This window comes from Halichoeres trimaculatus, unplaced genomic scaffold (assembly GCF_033239565.1).
Source record: "Halichoeres trimaculatus isolate MK-OKI-2021-1 unplaced genomic scaffold, fHalTri1.1 fHalTri1_scaffold_21, whole genome shotgun sequence".
NCBI classification, from domain to species: Eukaryota; Metazoa; Chordata; class Actinopteri; order Labriformes; family Labridae; genus Halichoeres; species Halichoeres trimaculatus.
Window position 1 is genome coordinate 11,713,128 of NW_027437199.1, and position 14,420 is coordinate 11,727,547.

At 40.0% G+C, this 14,420-nt stretch overlaps 1 protein-coding gene across 1 annotated transcript; it reads left to right on the plus strand.

Moving 5' to 3' along the window:
* Nucleotides 1-525: 525 nt before the first annotated feature.
* On the plus strand, nucleotides 526-14,372 carry prmt8b (protein arginine methyltransferase 8b). Its single transcript, XM_074697955.1, has 10 exons — nucleotides 526-1,367; nucleotides 1,967-2,191; nucleotides 4,038-4,193; nucleotides 4,893-4,956; nucleotides 6,101-6,243; nucleotides 6,554-6,641; nucleotides 9,134-9,249; nucleotides 10,884-11,034; nucleotides 12,696-12,817; nucleotides 13,585-14,372. Exons 1-10 carry the CDS (start codon nucleotides 1,299-1,301, stop codon nucleotides 13,666-13,668), a joined length of 1,218 nt encoding a protein of 405 aa, XP_074554056.1. The 5' UTR covers nucleotides 526-1,298; the 3' UTR covers nucleotides 13,669-14,372.
* Nucleotides 14,373-14,420: the final 48 nt, after the last annotated feature.

Below are 14,420 nucleotides of genomic sequence, written 5' to 3' on the forward strand. Positions count from 1 at the left end.
TTCATTTTGTGGTATTGTTTATTTTTATCAGCAGAGTATTTTCAAAGGTGTTACTTGTCTGCAACCATAGATGGTCATAGATGGCAGTAGGTCACTGCTTGTCTAGAACTAGAAAAACAAACCCAAGCACCCCTTTTAAGTAACCACTGAATTAATTGTGAGAACAAACTTTATTCCTTAAAGCTAATTGACTGTTACATTGACAAGATTGTTTAATTCTATTGTAATTGTCGATGTGATTGTCAAGTCAGAGCTTGTCAAAACTGCTCACCTGAAGACTACCATAGCAGACTAGACTACCACTACCTTTACACATTAATTATAGGCTAATTGAGAATAGCATTTAGCTACTGTTACCTATAAATGCAATGGTTTACTGTTTTTTACATGTAGTTCTGTTAAGCAATTTATCAAATGGCTCTGCCTGTTGAGGGAAAATGTTCTCTCTTTTTTAAACAGATGAAACACCTATGTTATGTAAGCAGGCGTCCGAGGAGCTCATTGGCTGCCTTCGGTTGCCGTAGAGCTGGGTTTCTGATTCTGTGGTGAAAGTCTGGTGAGGAGGCATCTGTCTATGGAAAGCACAGATTTATTTCTTTTTCTGGTGACTGTTTTTACAATACTTTTGTCACGACTCATTTCTCTCTGTCGAGGAGCTCAAGTCTAACTGTCGCAGTTTGAATCCGCCTCAACTTTCTCTCTGAAAAGGACTTCTCAGCTCGCGCGGACACAAGAATTGTTCCTCCTCATTAGTCTGACTCTGTTTTTTCTGGAAAAGTGGGGTAAAAGATGCGTGTACTGATGTGGAGTTTGTTTTTTAGCGCGCAAATGCCTCTATTTAAGGTTGTGGGAGACAGTTTTCTCGGATACTCTGCTTCAGGGATGTAAAATGGGCGAGCAGGTATGGCTTCAATAACTTGCACGGGGACATCTAAGAGGGGCGCGCGGGTGTTGAAAGACCCAGTGACTCCTGCCGGGATCAAACCTGCAACCTTTCAGTCGCATCACAGTCTCTGTCACCATCTGCCATTCTGAGTCCTCGCTCTGAAACGACCTTTTTCACATCCACAGTATGGATTTCTGTGCGTTTTTTCCCTCTACGAAGAACTTTTCCCGTGGTGTGGATTTAATATGATTTAAACTCTGATACCTTCACGTGTCTTAACATGACTTTCATCCTATCATGTTCTCCAGTCATGTATACGGCGGTTCAATTTAATATTTGACAGCTTTCTAGAGAGATTCTTTTGATCCTCCGCACACTTAAGAGAGTTGTAGCCTAAATCTCGTCGGCTCTCATGGGACTGAGGCATTCGTCACGTTGTTTGCTGCTACGGCGGAAGATGGCGGAGGCGGACAGCTCGGAGGTAGGGACCTTGTGGTGTCCTGTACCTGGTAATACCCGGACTGGGACGCTCACATTACATATATTTTATGCTGATACCACTCTTAATTTCATATTTCATAAACATGTGTGTTTTACTTACTTATATCGCCATATTAAAACCAGTGTAGCAATGTGATAGCATGCAAGACATGGAAAGTGAATCCTAACGTTATGCAGATGTTACGGTTAACCTGAATAAAGCGCTAAAAGGCAAATTGGTAAGACAACGCACAGATATGAAGACAGAGAAAGTGTAAAGCATTGGACACACGAGCTGGATGTGGCTATCTCCGCTGTCCTTGGTGCTGAAACGGAATCTGCAGCTTCAGCCGGCTCATCACTGAGTCCCCTGTCTGTGTAATGACTAAGACTGTGTGTTTTCATGATTTACTTCTGCTAGCACAGTTTGCAGCACATTGAATCTGTTTCTATCAGCTCTGTATTGACAAGCAGGCAGGTCCAGTTTTGTTTATACCTTAAGCACATTTCTAAAAAAAATCCAGTTTGAATCATTCTTGTTAGTAATTTATAGCGCCTGAATCATCTCCTTCACTTTTCTCTCTTATCCCTCCTTAACAGCGGCAACAGCCTGTCACATCCCCGCTTTCTCAGTCAGCCCAGCCCTCCCCACTGCCGAAACCAGTGCCTACTGCCCACCATGTGCCCTGCATCCCCCATACGCCTCATGTAGCGGGCCTGGCCACCTGTCCTGGTCGAGGCAAGATAGCAAAGTTCCTCAGCCCAGAGGAAATGACTTCACGGGACTACTACTTTGACTCTTATGCCCACTTTGGCATCCATGAGGTAGGCTGATCAGGATAGAAACTAGGGATGCACGATATTATCGGCACAGTATCAGTATCGGCTGATAAAAGCTTAAACACACGTTTATCGGTATCGGCAGATATGAACATTTCTGCCGATATGCACAGCTGATAAGGTGCTATTCAGTTAGGATTATTATTATTTTATAGCACTTCATTTATTTGCACTGCAGAGCTCTGTGTCTGTCACCAGGTTGTTACAGTAGCTCTAAAATAATCAAATGCAACTTGGTTATGTTTAAAAATGCATTGTACATTTAAAGTTCATGTGATCTAAATAAATTATTTTTCTGCATTTCAATACTGAATGTCTTGAGTTTGAAAAAATAGTACATTTCTTATTTATGGTAAAATCAAATGTTTTTTGTCTTGTTTTATGTGTGTTTCTTAAACAAATAAGACCATCACAATAAGGGTAACATATAAATGCCAGTACAGGATAGACTAAGCTTTCTTTACAGTGAAAAAAACAAACAAACTTGTGATTATCTGTATCGGTATCGGCCAAAAGGGGTTTCGATATATCGGCATATCAGATATCAGCAAAAATCCAATATCGTGCATCCCTAATAGAAACAAGATGAGAACAGTACCAGATGTTTTAGTTTTGAACTTGTCTGCCAGTTTTAACCTTGTTTAGTGATGATGCCTCTGAGCAGGTTATGTGAAAATATCCTGGTGGCATTGAGAGTATTAAATTTAATACTAATCCACCACTACATACATAGATAGGATCTATAAAAAGGCAAAAAAAAACGTACTAGGTGAAGTTTTATTTTGAAATGAAAAACTAAAGGAAGATCTGGCTGATTAAACATAGAAGTTAAAGTTGTTCTCAGTCTTCAAGCACCACCAAACACGAATTTAAAGAAGATGGAGAAAAGCATCTCAACAGAATCTATAGAGAGCTACCATGAAAGGGTCATGGACCAAAATACTATCATTAGATGCATCTCAAGGTCCCCATTTTTATTTGAATTTACTAAATTTTATATTCACGATGGATTAAGTTGACTGTCAAAAGTAGACATTTTTTTCCTTTTTTGATTACGTATAATGAGAAGAAGGTAAGCTAAGATCCCTTTGTCCACAGGAGCACCATATTTAACTTTGTATGCCGCTACATTTTTAAAGCATTATCAGCATGGAGCAGGTTTGACCCTGCACCATGGCCCTTCAGATTTTCTCTGTTACAGCTGTAGGATAAACTGGCAGCGTTTTACCCTCCTTAGGTCAGTAGAAAGTTTTAATATTGAAATCTTTTCTGGTTTGTTTTAAAGGCACCCACACTCAACCAAGAAGCAGGACTGTTGAGCCATACTGTAGCTAATGACCTTGATTTCCAAGGAAGTGGTGTCAGGAAAGTTTGGGGACTTATAGACAGACCTCTTTAAATAGTGTTTATATTTAGCATGTGGATCAGGTTTTTGTGTGCTCACAGACAAAGAGGGTGTCCTGATTAGAGGAGTGCAAGGAAAGGAAAAAAAGGAAGATGGAAAGTGGGATGTGTGAATGGGTTCAGGGAGATGGATACCAGGCGGTCCCCAAAGGCTTTGTGTTGTACTCTTGTCTATTTCAAGAAGCTCCTTCCACTGTCACCAAGGCTTGTGGCCTGAATACTTCCTTTATCATTCTGGATATGCACCAAAAAGTGTATGTGCATGCTTAGAAAATAGGACTGCTTTGAACTTATGGATGCTTGTTCATATGCTCCCTGTATACAATATATTGTTTCTGTAAGTCTTACTATTCCTTTCATACTGGTTTGCATGTTATGGCCACCTTATTGGCTGAGCTTCTCCTTAATTATAATTTATTTTATACAGGAGATGCTAAAAGATGAGGTCCGAACGCTGACGTACAGGAACGCCATGTACCACAACAAACATGTCTTCAAAGATAAGATTGTCCTGGATGTTGGTAGTGGCACAGGGATCCTCTCTATGTTTGCTGCTAATGCCGGCGCCAAACACGTGTACGGGGTGAGTCTGACAAAGACACCTTTTTTTTTTTCACTGAACAACACTCCACAGTCTTCAATTGTATCATCTCTGCTTTCTTTAAATCTCTACAAGAGAGAAAAACCAACCATCCATTCAGTGTCGAAATTAATACCATATCTGGCTCTGCTGCCACACTATCGCCCATCTTTCATCTCTTTTACTCTGAATCATGCACGCACATACTGCACCATTTTAAAATTCCTCTTAAGGGGCTGGTTTCTTGTGCTCTTGCCAGAAATGGTTAATCTCTCACAGACAGTCTTACACACAGAGGCAATAAAAGACATCAGGCTCCCTGAAAGTCACAGGTTAAACATTACCGGCGGTGTCTCCCATAGTTATGTATGATTCATATACTGTATTGCACTTATAGATGGGGGAGCAAAGTGATTTATGTGTTTTGTGCTTTGCAGGGCTTGGGATGAGCCAGCAGGGACATTATGGTGTAGATGGATTAGCAGGGTTTGATTAAATTTGTCCTTGCGTTATTACCCCAAAGGTTAAACGTTTGCGTTTATACCAGGAGGGGAAAACTGAACCTTTCAACATTTGACTTCACCTCCTTCAACGAGGAAATAATATGTTTTTCTATCACCAAATGTAATACTTAAACCATATATCCAAACCTGTAACAAGGGTAATAGAACAGCAGATATATGAAAGTGTTTTGTCTTGCAGATTGAATGTTCAAGTATATCCGAATATTCAGAGAAGATCATCAAGTCAAATCACCTACATAACGGTAAGTGAACGGGATTTTCCAATAATTCTGTATAACTTTAATGCATTTGGGGGATGACATCTTGATTCAAAGTGGCATGAAAAATCAGTTTATCTCCATCATTGCTGTCACACCCTGACAATATTAGTCACAGCTCTAACTCTGTAAATGGCAGCTCGCCTCTTGATGTCATATAACCATATTCATTGCCATCAATCTGGATCTCCTCACTGGTGCTGATTGTAAAGTGTCACCCCAAACTTCACGGATGAAGCACAGTCAACAGATGGAATGGTTTCACAGTCTGCATCTTTTATATTTGTGTTTGAAACTGAAGTTCTGATCACGCAGACAAGAAAGTATCTCTAAATATATCTGCTGTCATGTTGTGTATGAGGTTTACAAGCTTTTTAAAATCAGCATCGACAAGCAGCAGCATCACAGTAGTAAATTCTAGTTTCAAAAACAAATTTTAAACCAACAAGGTTGTTAGCTACCACAGTAATGTCTGCTCAAACTTTTCAAAGCATGTCTTGTAGCCAAGCAGCAACCTCCTTCCAGCAGAAATGCAGCTGATGCATAAGTGTTAGGAAAAAAGCACAGAGTGTTAGGTGTCCACTTGAGGCTGGCTCCACAAGTGCTGAACACCACACAAACACACCCATTAAAAAAGCAGAATTTTACTGCATTATAAACATGTTTACAGCCTGACACATAAAAAATGACCCCAGTCTGAAAAGCATTTGTCTAATGGCACACATTGTTCAAAGGGTTAACTTTCCCATGACTCCGCTGTTTTAGAAGATATCAAGATTAAGAACTGCCTAAGCAGAGACACTTCACCATCATATGAGGATGCTTTTTTGCAAAGATAACATTTGCTCATCATATGGTATTTAATTCTGAAATCACTGAGCATTTATTTCACACATTTCTTATTTCGTGTCAATAGGCTAGAGTGGAAAAACAGAAAATAGAGCAAACCAGATGTGTCTACTCACAGAGGCATGTAACTGGTGCAGTTATTAAGATGTACTAATTTGCAGCAGTCCCAAGGCATAAAAATATATAATTGAGTATGGATCATTGTCTGATTTGCATTTATGTGATGAAGATACCGTGAAGTAATTTGCCGCCTGCTGTTCTGTGGCTCTCTACCCTGCAGTCATTACCATCTTCAAGGGCAAGGTGGAGGAGGTGGAGCTGCCTGTGGAGAAGGTGGACATTATCATCTCAGAGTGGATGGGTTACTGCCTCTTCTATGAGTCCATGCTCAACACTGTCATCTTTGCCAGGGACAAGTGGCTGGTACGGTGGTGCTGGGGAGGGCTGGGTGCAGTTTTTGCGCAGCCACCTGGATGAAAGAGGCTTTTGAAGCATTAACACAACAAACAGTGATGAAGTAGAGGATTTATTGAATTCTTTCATGTGCGTATATCTGCTGCTCAAATGCTAGGGTCATACATCAGGGGTTTGGTTTCTAACCTCAGTTGCTGCCTGCAGGCTTCAAACTCTGCACATGTGATCTTATATTACATGCCAGGTGTGTGAACAATAAAGATGATGGATGGCCATAGTGTGTGTGTGCAGTGACTCGTGTAGCTTTTCTTGTTTGCAGAAACCTGGAGGCCTGATGTTCCCTGACAGAGCAGCTCTTTATGTGGTGGCCATTGAAGACAGGCAGTACAAGGATTTCAAGATTCACTGTAAGTAATTATGGTGAATATGTTAGCTTCTTTGCTTTTGCTTGGTCACTCCTGACATCTGTCTCTGTCTTTTTCTCTGCTTAGCTTCGCAGTGCATTATTAATAAGCACTGTCTGTTGATGTTAAATCAACTTAGATATGAATTACTGAAGCATTGTGCACTTCACATCTACAAATATCTTTATAAGAGCTGAAGCTAAAATATGTGTTGTCACTGACAAACTTTAAAAGTCATGTATGAGTCAGTATTTTTGCTTATTGGGGGTAGAGAAACTAACCAATCCACTGATTTTATTGTGTTTGAAACTGACACAGTCAGCAAACAGTCTTCACTTTACACTAAGCAGTGATTTGAAGGTGTTGTTCACATCCTCGTGCTAAAAGTTAATTCTCCTCCAGCAATGTTTTTATTTCAACCAACTCTTGAGGGAAGTGTCCACTCTAGCTAGCATCTAAATAATTCGCTGCAGACACATGCTTGTCGTCAACTCAGAAAGTTAGCAATTTTTGTGACTACCAGGTAAGATTATAAGGGTGGTTAGCGCGAAATAGCTGCCTGTGCCTGATTAGTGAAGCTGGAAAAGTTTCAAGCATGAGTGTTGTAGGCAGTAACATTTAAACAGCGGCTAACAATGCTAACACACCAAAGAGGTTGGATTAAATTTAGAAAATAAATTTTAGAGCTTGTTTTACAATCTGAGTGGCCAATTTAACAAAAAAAACATAATTTGGTCGTTTTTTAATGGAGGTTTAAAAATAAGTCTTAGTCTTTGCAGACAGTCAATTACACTTGCCACATTTGGTTTGTCAAGATGTCAGAAATCAATTTGGGTTGATGCTTTAATGCAGACTGTGAGCGATTAGTTAATGAATAAGTCAGCAAGAAAATGTCTGGAGCTTAACACCATTTGAACGAGTTATCAAGTCATCATTCATTTGAGTTGGTGAATAATGAAAAGACTCTCAAACACAATAAGAAATGGCATTACTCAAAAGGGAAACGAGTTGAGGTAATGCTAAGAGCCAGCACATTTTTATGAACAATGTGTTGTCACTGGCGTAAAACCAACAGATGCCTTTTGGTTTCAGCAGACTTTTTGTGTTTAAATTTCAATATTTAACTCCACAAAAAATTCAGAATTCAGCAGCTACAAAAGAATCTTATGAGCTTAATTCTTTATGTAGAGAATGTAGAATTTAAAGTTCAACACGCTAAAAAATCAATGTGATGCATTAAAACACAAAGACAATTAGGAGCACTCTGTTGTATCCACAGACTGTCTAATAATAAATGTTGTATCTGTGACCTCACCCATTTGTTTCAGATGCAGAGTTTTGAAGCTGATAAGCAGCAGGCATTTCACGCAACCTCATCCAGAGTCATGATGGGTAAAGAGGCAGGTCTTTAGCCTTAATGCTAACAGATACTGTGGGCCTGCCTGTCAGTCAAGCCAGCCACGCCCCGAGTTATAAAAAATAATCTCTTTTACAGTGTGTGCTGACAGAGAAATAAGCTCTTTGGACAAAATCCCGCTCTTTAACTAGACTTTAAACAACTGTGGATGTAGTTTCTGGTGTTTCTCCAGCCAGCCTCAAGTGGACGCTTCACAAACTGCAGTTTTAAGCACTTCCCAACTGACTTGATGCTTTAAGATTGAAGGTAGCCCATTTGTTTTAACAGAAAAAATAATCGATAGTCAAACAAGTCTCACCACTGAAAATGCAAATCACATAGTTTAGGATTTTAGATGGGACCTGGGACGGTGAGCTTCCTTAGTTTGCAGCACTTGTACTCTTATTTCCTCATATCTATCACTGCATGAGGGTTGAGCTTAACATTGTGATCCAGATAAAAGCGCTTACATATATTAAAGCTGCCAGTCACACTCGTGCCTAGTCTCCAAATCTGGGTTTATAACTCCTGCGGTGCTGCACTTCACAGGTGGCCTTCTTTGTTCCTTTACACTTTGACATGCTCAGAAAAGTACATGCTCTCAAATAAGTCCCAAAAGAATTCAGTCTACCCAAACCCTCCCGCTCTTATTTTTAGTTTCTCTCAGAGTTGGTGGCATTTTCCACCCTCGCATTGTTCAGACTCAGTGTTTGGCCCTCTGACAAGAAAGGTGGAATGGAGGGACGGAGGGAATGGAGGTGGGAGATGCTTTCGGCCCAAATTATGATAAAAAAAAAAAAAAAACCAGACATGGAGGAGGTGGAGGAGGAGGAGGCCTGAGTCTATTTTCAAAAGGGCTTGTCTTTCTCCGCATGGGGGCTGGATAGACAGATAGACAGCAAGGACTGTTATTCCTCTCAGGGTTAAGTGCTTCGCTGTAGTTTCTCTGCCAACCTTTTTGAGCTAACACTTTAACAGGAACAGAGAGAACAAAGCTCTGCAGGTGTAACAGAGCTCAGCAAATTATAATCCAGACATTACCTGCTGTGTGCAGATGTATTCACCTGAATCTTAGATGTGTATGCTTCTATATGCACAGGGTGGGAGAACGTGTATGGCTTTGATATGAGCTGCATTCGCAATGTGGCCATCAAAGAGCCTCTGGTGGACGTGGTAGATCCAAAGCAGGTGGTGACGAATGCCTGTCTGTTAAAGGTAAGTCCGTCCATATCTTTGACAAGAGTTATCACAAACACGATAAAGGAGGCTGAACATGCACCACCAAGAGGGATCTTTAATGATGTTTTGTATCTTGAAAATTCAGACTTCTTTTTAATCTAACTGGATGAGCTCACTGAAAAAGAATCACAGACAGCTTTCAATCTATACAACTCTGAACATCCCCAGTTGGCTGGGTCTATTTTCTGCGACATAATAGAGGTTTCTGTAGCTGTAATAGTCTGCAGCTCCGTTTCCATGCTTGAAGATACAGCAGCGGCTTTTTCTTTATCTCGCAAATAAAAAGAGGATGGAGCATTGTGGGAGGGGATGGCTTTTTTGTTCATCCCTTCCACCTCAACCTGTCTTTCGATTCCTTTTCCTCTTTCACTGTTACTTTTTAATTTGCTCCATACTTTTTTGTATCTTTTTCAGTCTTCTCCCTCCTTTTTTTTTACCGTTATCCGTCTGATTTTTTCTTTCTATCTCCCCTTTCTTTTAATCAAACTCCGTACATTTCATCCTCGGTCAAATTGTCTGATTGAAACCACATCAGGCCACACTAATTTAAGCACAAATGAGGCATCTCTGTCTTGCAAATGTCACACAAGAGCAGGCATTGTGTCACTAATGGAAATTAAATGGGCTCTCTGTCAGTTTTATGAGCACCAACCCTGCTTTTGTGCTCAAAAAGGTGATTCATGTGTTAGATTACTGGTTATTTAATGCCATGCTAGTCGGAGAATTACTTCGCCCTGCCTGTATCTTTTTCACATGTTGGTCTTCAGGGCTTTTTCAACCTTTCTATCTGCTGACAGACACTTCACCCTGTCTTAATTTAAACTGCCACTCATTCGCCGCACGTAAAAATTACAAAGTCGCTCCTGGGGATCCTTTTTTTTTTTTTTTGTTCTTTCCCCACCTACAATTTCCTGTATGTGATACCAGCTTCATATCATTGGAAGCAACAGAGGTGTTGAATCACAATCTGTCATACTGAAGCCACATGGCAGTGTAAAATGAACATGCTGCACAGGAATAAAATTTTGTCTCCGCTTCTCCTAAAATATCTCCATGCACATGCAAAAACGAAGACCTCCACCCGCTCCACTCCTATTTGGATCCCAGTGTTAAGCCCACCATGTTACAAAAACGGGATACTTAAATTTGTAGCCATGTTCATCAGGCAGAGCTTGATATAGAAACGAAGAAACACACAGATGCTGCGTTCACTAACACGCACACACTCAGCCTCCCTCCCTTGTAGACTTGAGGGAGGACACCCACACAGCATGTGTACTGTGAGCAGGCTTTGCTTGCCAGCCGTGATTCACACACACACACACACACACACACACACACACACACACACACACACACACACACACACACACACACACACACACACACACACCATGGTGAATTATCAAGAAAGGATTGACATATATATGAACTGCGTGTGTGGGGGATGGCAAGAGGTGACTGACAACTTCTGTGCATGCTCACACATAGGGTGATTGATTTCACTGTAACATAAAACCCATGAGTTGAGAAAGCAAAAATGTGTCTTCAAAGCAAAGTCTTTTCAAACTGAATCAAAACAATTTACCTTCTTCGTCTTTTCTCCCCAGGAGGTGGACATCTACACTGTGAAGCCAGAGGACCTGTCTTTCACCTCAGCCTTCTGTCTGCAGATCCAACGCAATGATTACGTCCACGCCATGGTCACATACTTCACCATCGAGTTCACTAAGTGTCACAAAAAGACTGGCTTCTCCACTGGTGGGTGACATAGTCATACTGGTAATAATTATTTCAGTGCAAACCTCTCCTCTGAGTCACATTAGTCATGATAAAAGTAAGAGAACAAAAAGGTAGATATTTAGTTAGACTGGTCACTTTATGGTTTGTGTCCATCAAAGGCATTTTCTTGTACTTGCTTGTCAGAACCAGTGCTGTTTGACTTGGATACAGTTTCTATCACTTCTTTCAGGTTTACTTATTTATAAAAACCTGTGAATTTAAATTTTAAGGAGCAAACAGAGCAATATATAAACAGGTCGAACATTCACTATGACAGCCAGTGGTAGCGCCAAGTACAACCCTCATAACCTAAAAACAGCAGGTGGTGGTGGGAAGGGCATGGAAATTGAGGTTGAGAACAGCATGTGCAAAAAAAGGCCTGAATCTTACATTTCTTAAGGAAAAAAATGTGCAAGTAAATAGCAAAACGTATGCTGTAGGGCTGGGGGTAAACGATGATTTTTAAAATGATTAATCAGGCGATTATTTTATCGATTAGTCGACTAATATAACGATTAATTGGACGATTAGTCTAATGATTATTTTTCTGTTGTTCAATTGTTTTAAAACCGTAATGTATCCCAAATAAATGCCAAAACGATCTCTCTCATAACAGAGTTTTTAAAACAACACTGTTTTGCACAGCAAAAAGCAAAATATAGAATAAAATTATAAAAAGTAAAAAGGCCAGTCTGTTTATTCTTACAGTCCATTGTTTATGCAGCTCTTTTAATGTGACTTATTTGAGAGAACCTAAAGATAATCATGACAGAAACATTGTGTGTTGAACTCGATAATCCCAACAACCCTAAGAAAAATGTTTCGCATAAAACTATTAAGATTTATTTACCTTGGCAGAAGTGCCAAAGGGAAGTCTCATGAATCCTTAGAAATTAAAACCACAAATAGCAGGTAAATAAGAGTTTAATGTATGATTAAGTCAACCCTATTCACTGTGATTTCATTTGAAAACATCAGAGAAACATATTCAAGGCTACATTAAGGCAGGATCGGTAAAGACAAGAAGAGAAATCCATCTTGCATTCCAAGTTTCTTCTCAGATCTTTGCCCAAAAGCATGTTCGAGCTGTAAATAAATCCCCATTAAAGACGTCTCTGCACTCAGCGTGTTAGCTCTTGGCTACACTCTGCTGGTGTGAACATGATCCGGTCCGGTTTTTGCAGCAACAGAACCACCAAACACTTCTAGTTCTTGGCATTGACGACACCTATTATAGAAAGGGTAGCTCAGCTGTTATGTAAGCTTATGTTAATGCATTCATGCATCCAATGCTTACATAATATTGTGTAGAGGAGGTTCTATGTTTGGCTGAGTCTGTTGGACCTGAGGCTGAGCATCACTGAGGGACTTCTCTCCCATCAGCCTCTGTATTTCTCCCACTGGGTGAGTTTCAGCTGCTCTGCTGCAAAATCTCCACCATGTTAACAAGCCTGAAGCAGATGAGTGTCCAATGGAACAAGTATTTTGTAAATGTCATAAATCCCCATGTTCTCCTAAACTTCTATTTCCTCTCACTTCTCCTACTTTTCCCTCACCCTTAACCTTTCTCTATATCCTGAACTTTTCATTCCATTTCATGATGTTTATGTATGTTTTTACTTTCATCCCCCTACCTACAGCTCCAGATGCCCCGAGCACACACTGGAAGCAGACTGTGTTTTATTTAGAGGACTACTTAACCGTGAAGAAGGGAGAGGAGATCTTTGGAAGTATTGCTGTCCGGCCCAATGAGAAAAATGTGGTAAGACTGTGCAAAAACAGGCACAAAACTATTATTTTTCAGATTCAAACATTCATGGAAAGGTTTATTGAACATGCATGAGTCTGGACTGTAAGACTTCTACATCTCTCAAATCTTTCTTTTATAAATTAGCCAATAGTTAGCAGCTAGCTAGCTCGCTAGCATTCGGAAAGATACATTTCACTGAGGTTTGATGTGCATTAAGCCCTTTAGGATAACTAAACTGGATTTAAAGTGAACTCTTTCTGCAATTGGCAGTTAATTTTCCCTCGATAGCAAGAGTAGAAAGATAAACAGCTGATTTTGTAAGTTCTTTAAATATGCCTTTGCAATAGTATGAGATTTTTTTTCAAATGTAGGCAGAAACAGACCAGCAGATTCCCTGTGTCTCCAGTATTTGGCGCTAGCTACCACTAGGAGGCAGCTACTGGTAGCTTCATTGCCACATACCATGTGACTGTTAAAATCTATGGACGACACAACTGAATTAAATCTGAATGCAAATGGCACTGATGTAAGGATGTTTTAATGTAGTTGTGCCACAGATATTTAATTGAGGTGACCAGTAGAAAATGAGTGATCCACATGCAAAAAATTTTGTTTCCTGAATTAACCTGTCATCACTGATACCATGGTCATCATTTTGGGGGTGTTGTGGCAACAAGAGAAACATATTCTGTTTTCATGGTTTAATATAGAATTTAACTTCTAATTTTGTTCATATTTGTACAATTATTGATTTAATGTCCCTTGGTCTTTGTTTTTAGCGTGACCTGGAGTTCACCCTGGAGCTGGACTTTAAAGGACAACTTTGTGAGGCGGCCATTTCCCACGACTATAAAATGCGTTAAGAAGAAGATCAACAGCTATCAACCAACTACCCTCAGCCCTTCAGGACGCACTTGGAGAGTCGAAGGAGGGCCCAGGCTCTCCACAAGCATTCCAGTTGACCGGTGAGGGCAGACGCATCTGATTGGATGCCATCATGCCAGCACCTGTGATGTCATCAGAAGACGCGAGTATCTGTCAGCAATAGTGCCATCACCTGCACCAACTTGATCGACTCGGGCACAGTTGAATGTAAAATTCTAATTGGATTTAATTTGTTTTCCTGTCACTGGTTTCTGGTAATGTGATTTGTCTGAGTGTTGGATGGAGAATATTAAGGTCTTTATATTGTTAGTACAGTAGATGGAGAGCAGTCCTGTATGATGTTCAGATGGTTTCAACACAGTCACTGTGTGTTTTGTTTTGCTTTGGTCATCTTTAGAGTTAATTCTGCACTGTGTAACTGTATAAACTGAACAGTGATCTGTCATGTTTTATTTTATTCCTTATTTGCATGTCGGATTTTATTTTTATTTCATTGATTTAAAAAACAAATAAAATGTTATTTCTGCTTGTTTAATTGAGGATAATCCACAACTTGACTTTGGTGCCAGAGAAACACAGAACAATGCCTCAGAACAGTAACAAACACAGATGCAATATGTCTTGTACCACTTTGTTTTTGGACATCTGACAGAGTATAATAAAAAGGTGATAATGAATAAAATTTCAAAAACTCTTTGTGCTTTTTTTTAAATCAAATAGTTAATTTCTT

Excerpts from the sequence above, each read along its gene's own strand:
- prmt8b (XM_074697955.1), top strand. The coding sequence starts at position 1,299 with ATGGGACTGAGGCATTCGTCACGTTGTTTGCTGCTACGGCGGAAGATG. Across the intron at positions 1,368-1,966 it reads CGGAGGCGGACAGCTCGGAG|CGGCAACAGCCTGTCACATC; the intron begins GTAGGGACCTTG and ends CCTCCTTAACAG. Across the intron at positions 9,250-10,883 it reads CGAATGCCTGTCTGTTAAAG|GAGGTGGACATCTACACTGT; the intron begins GTAAGTCCGTCC and ends TTTTCTCCCCAG.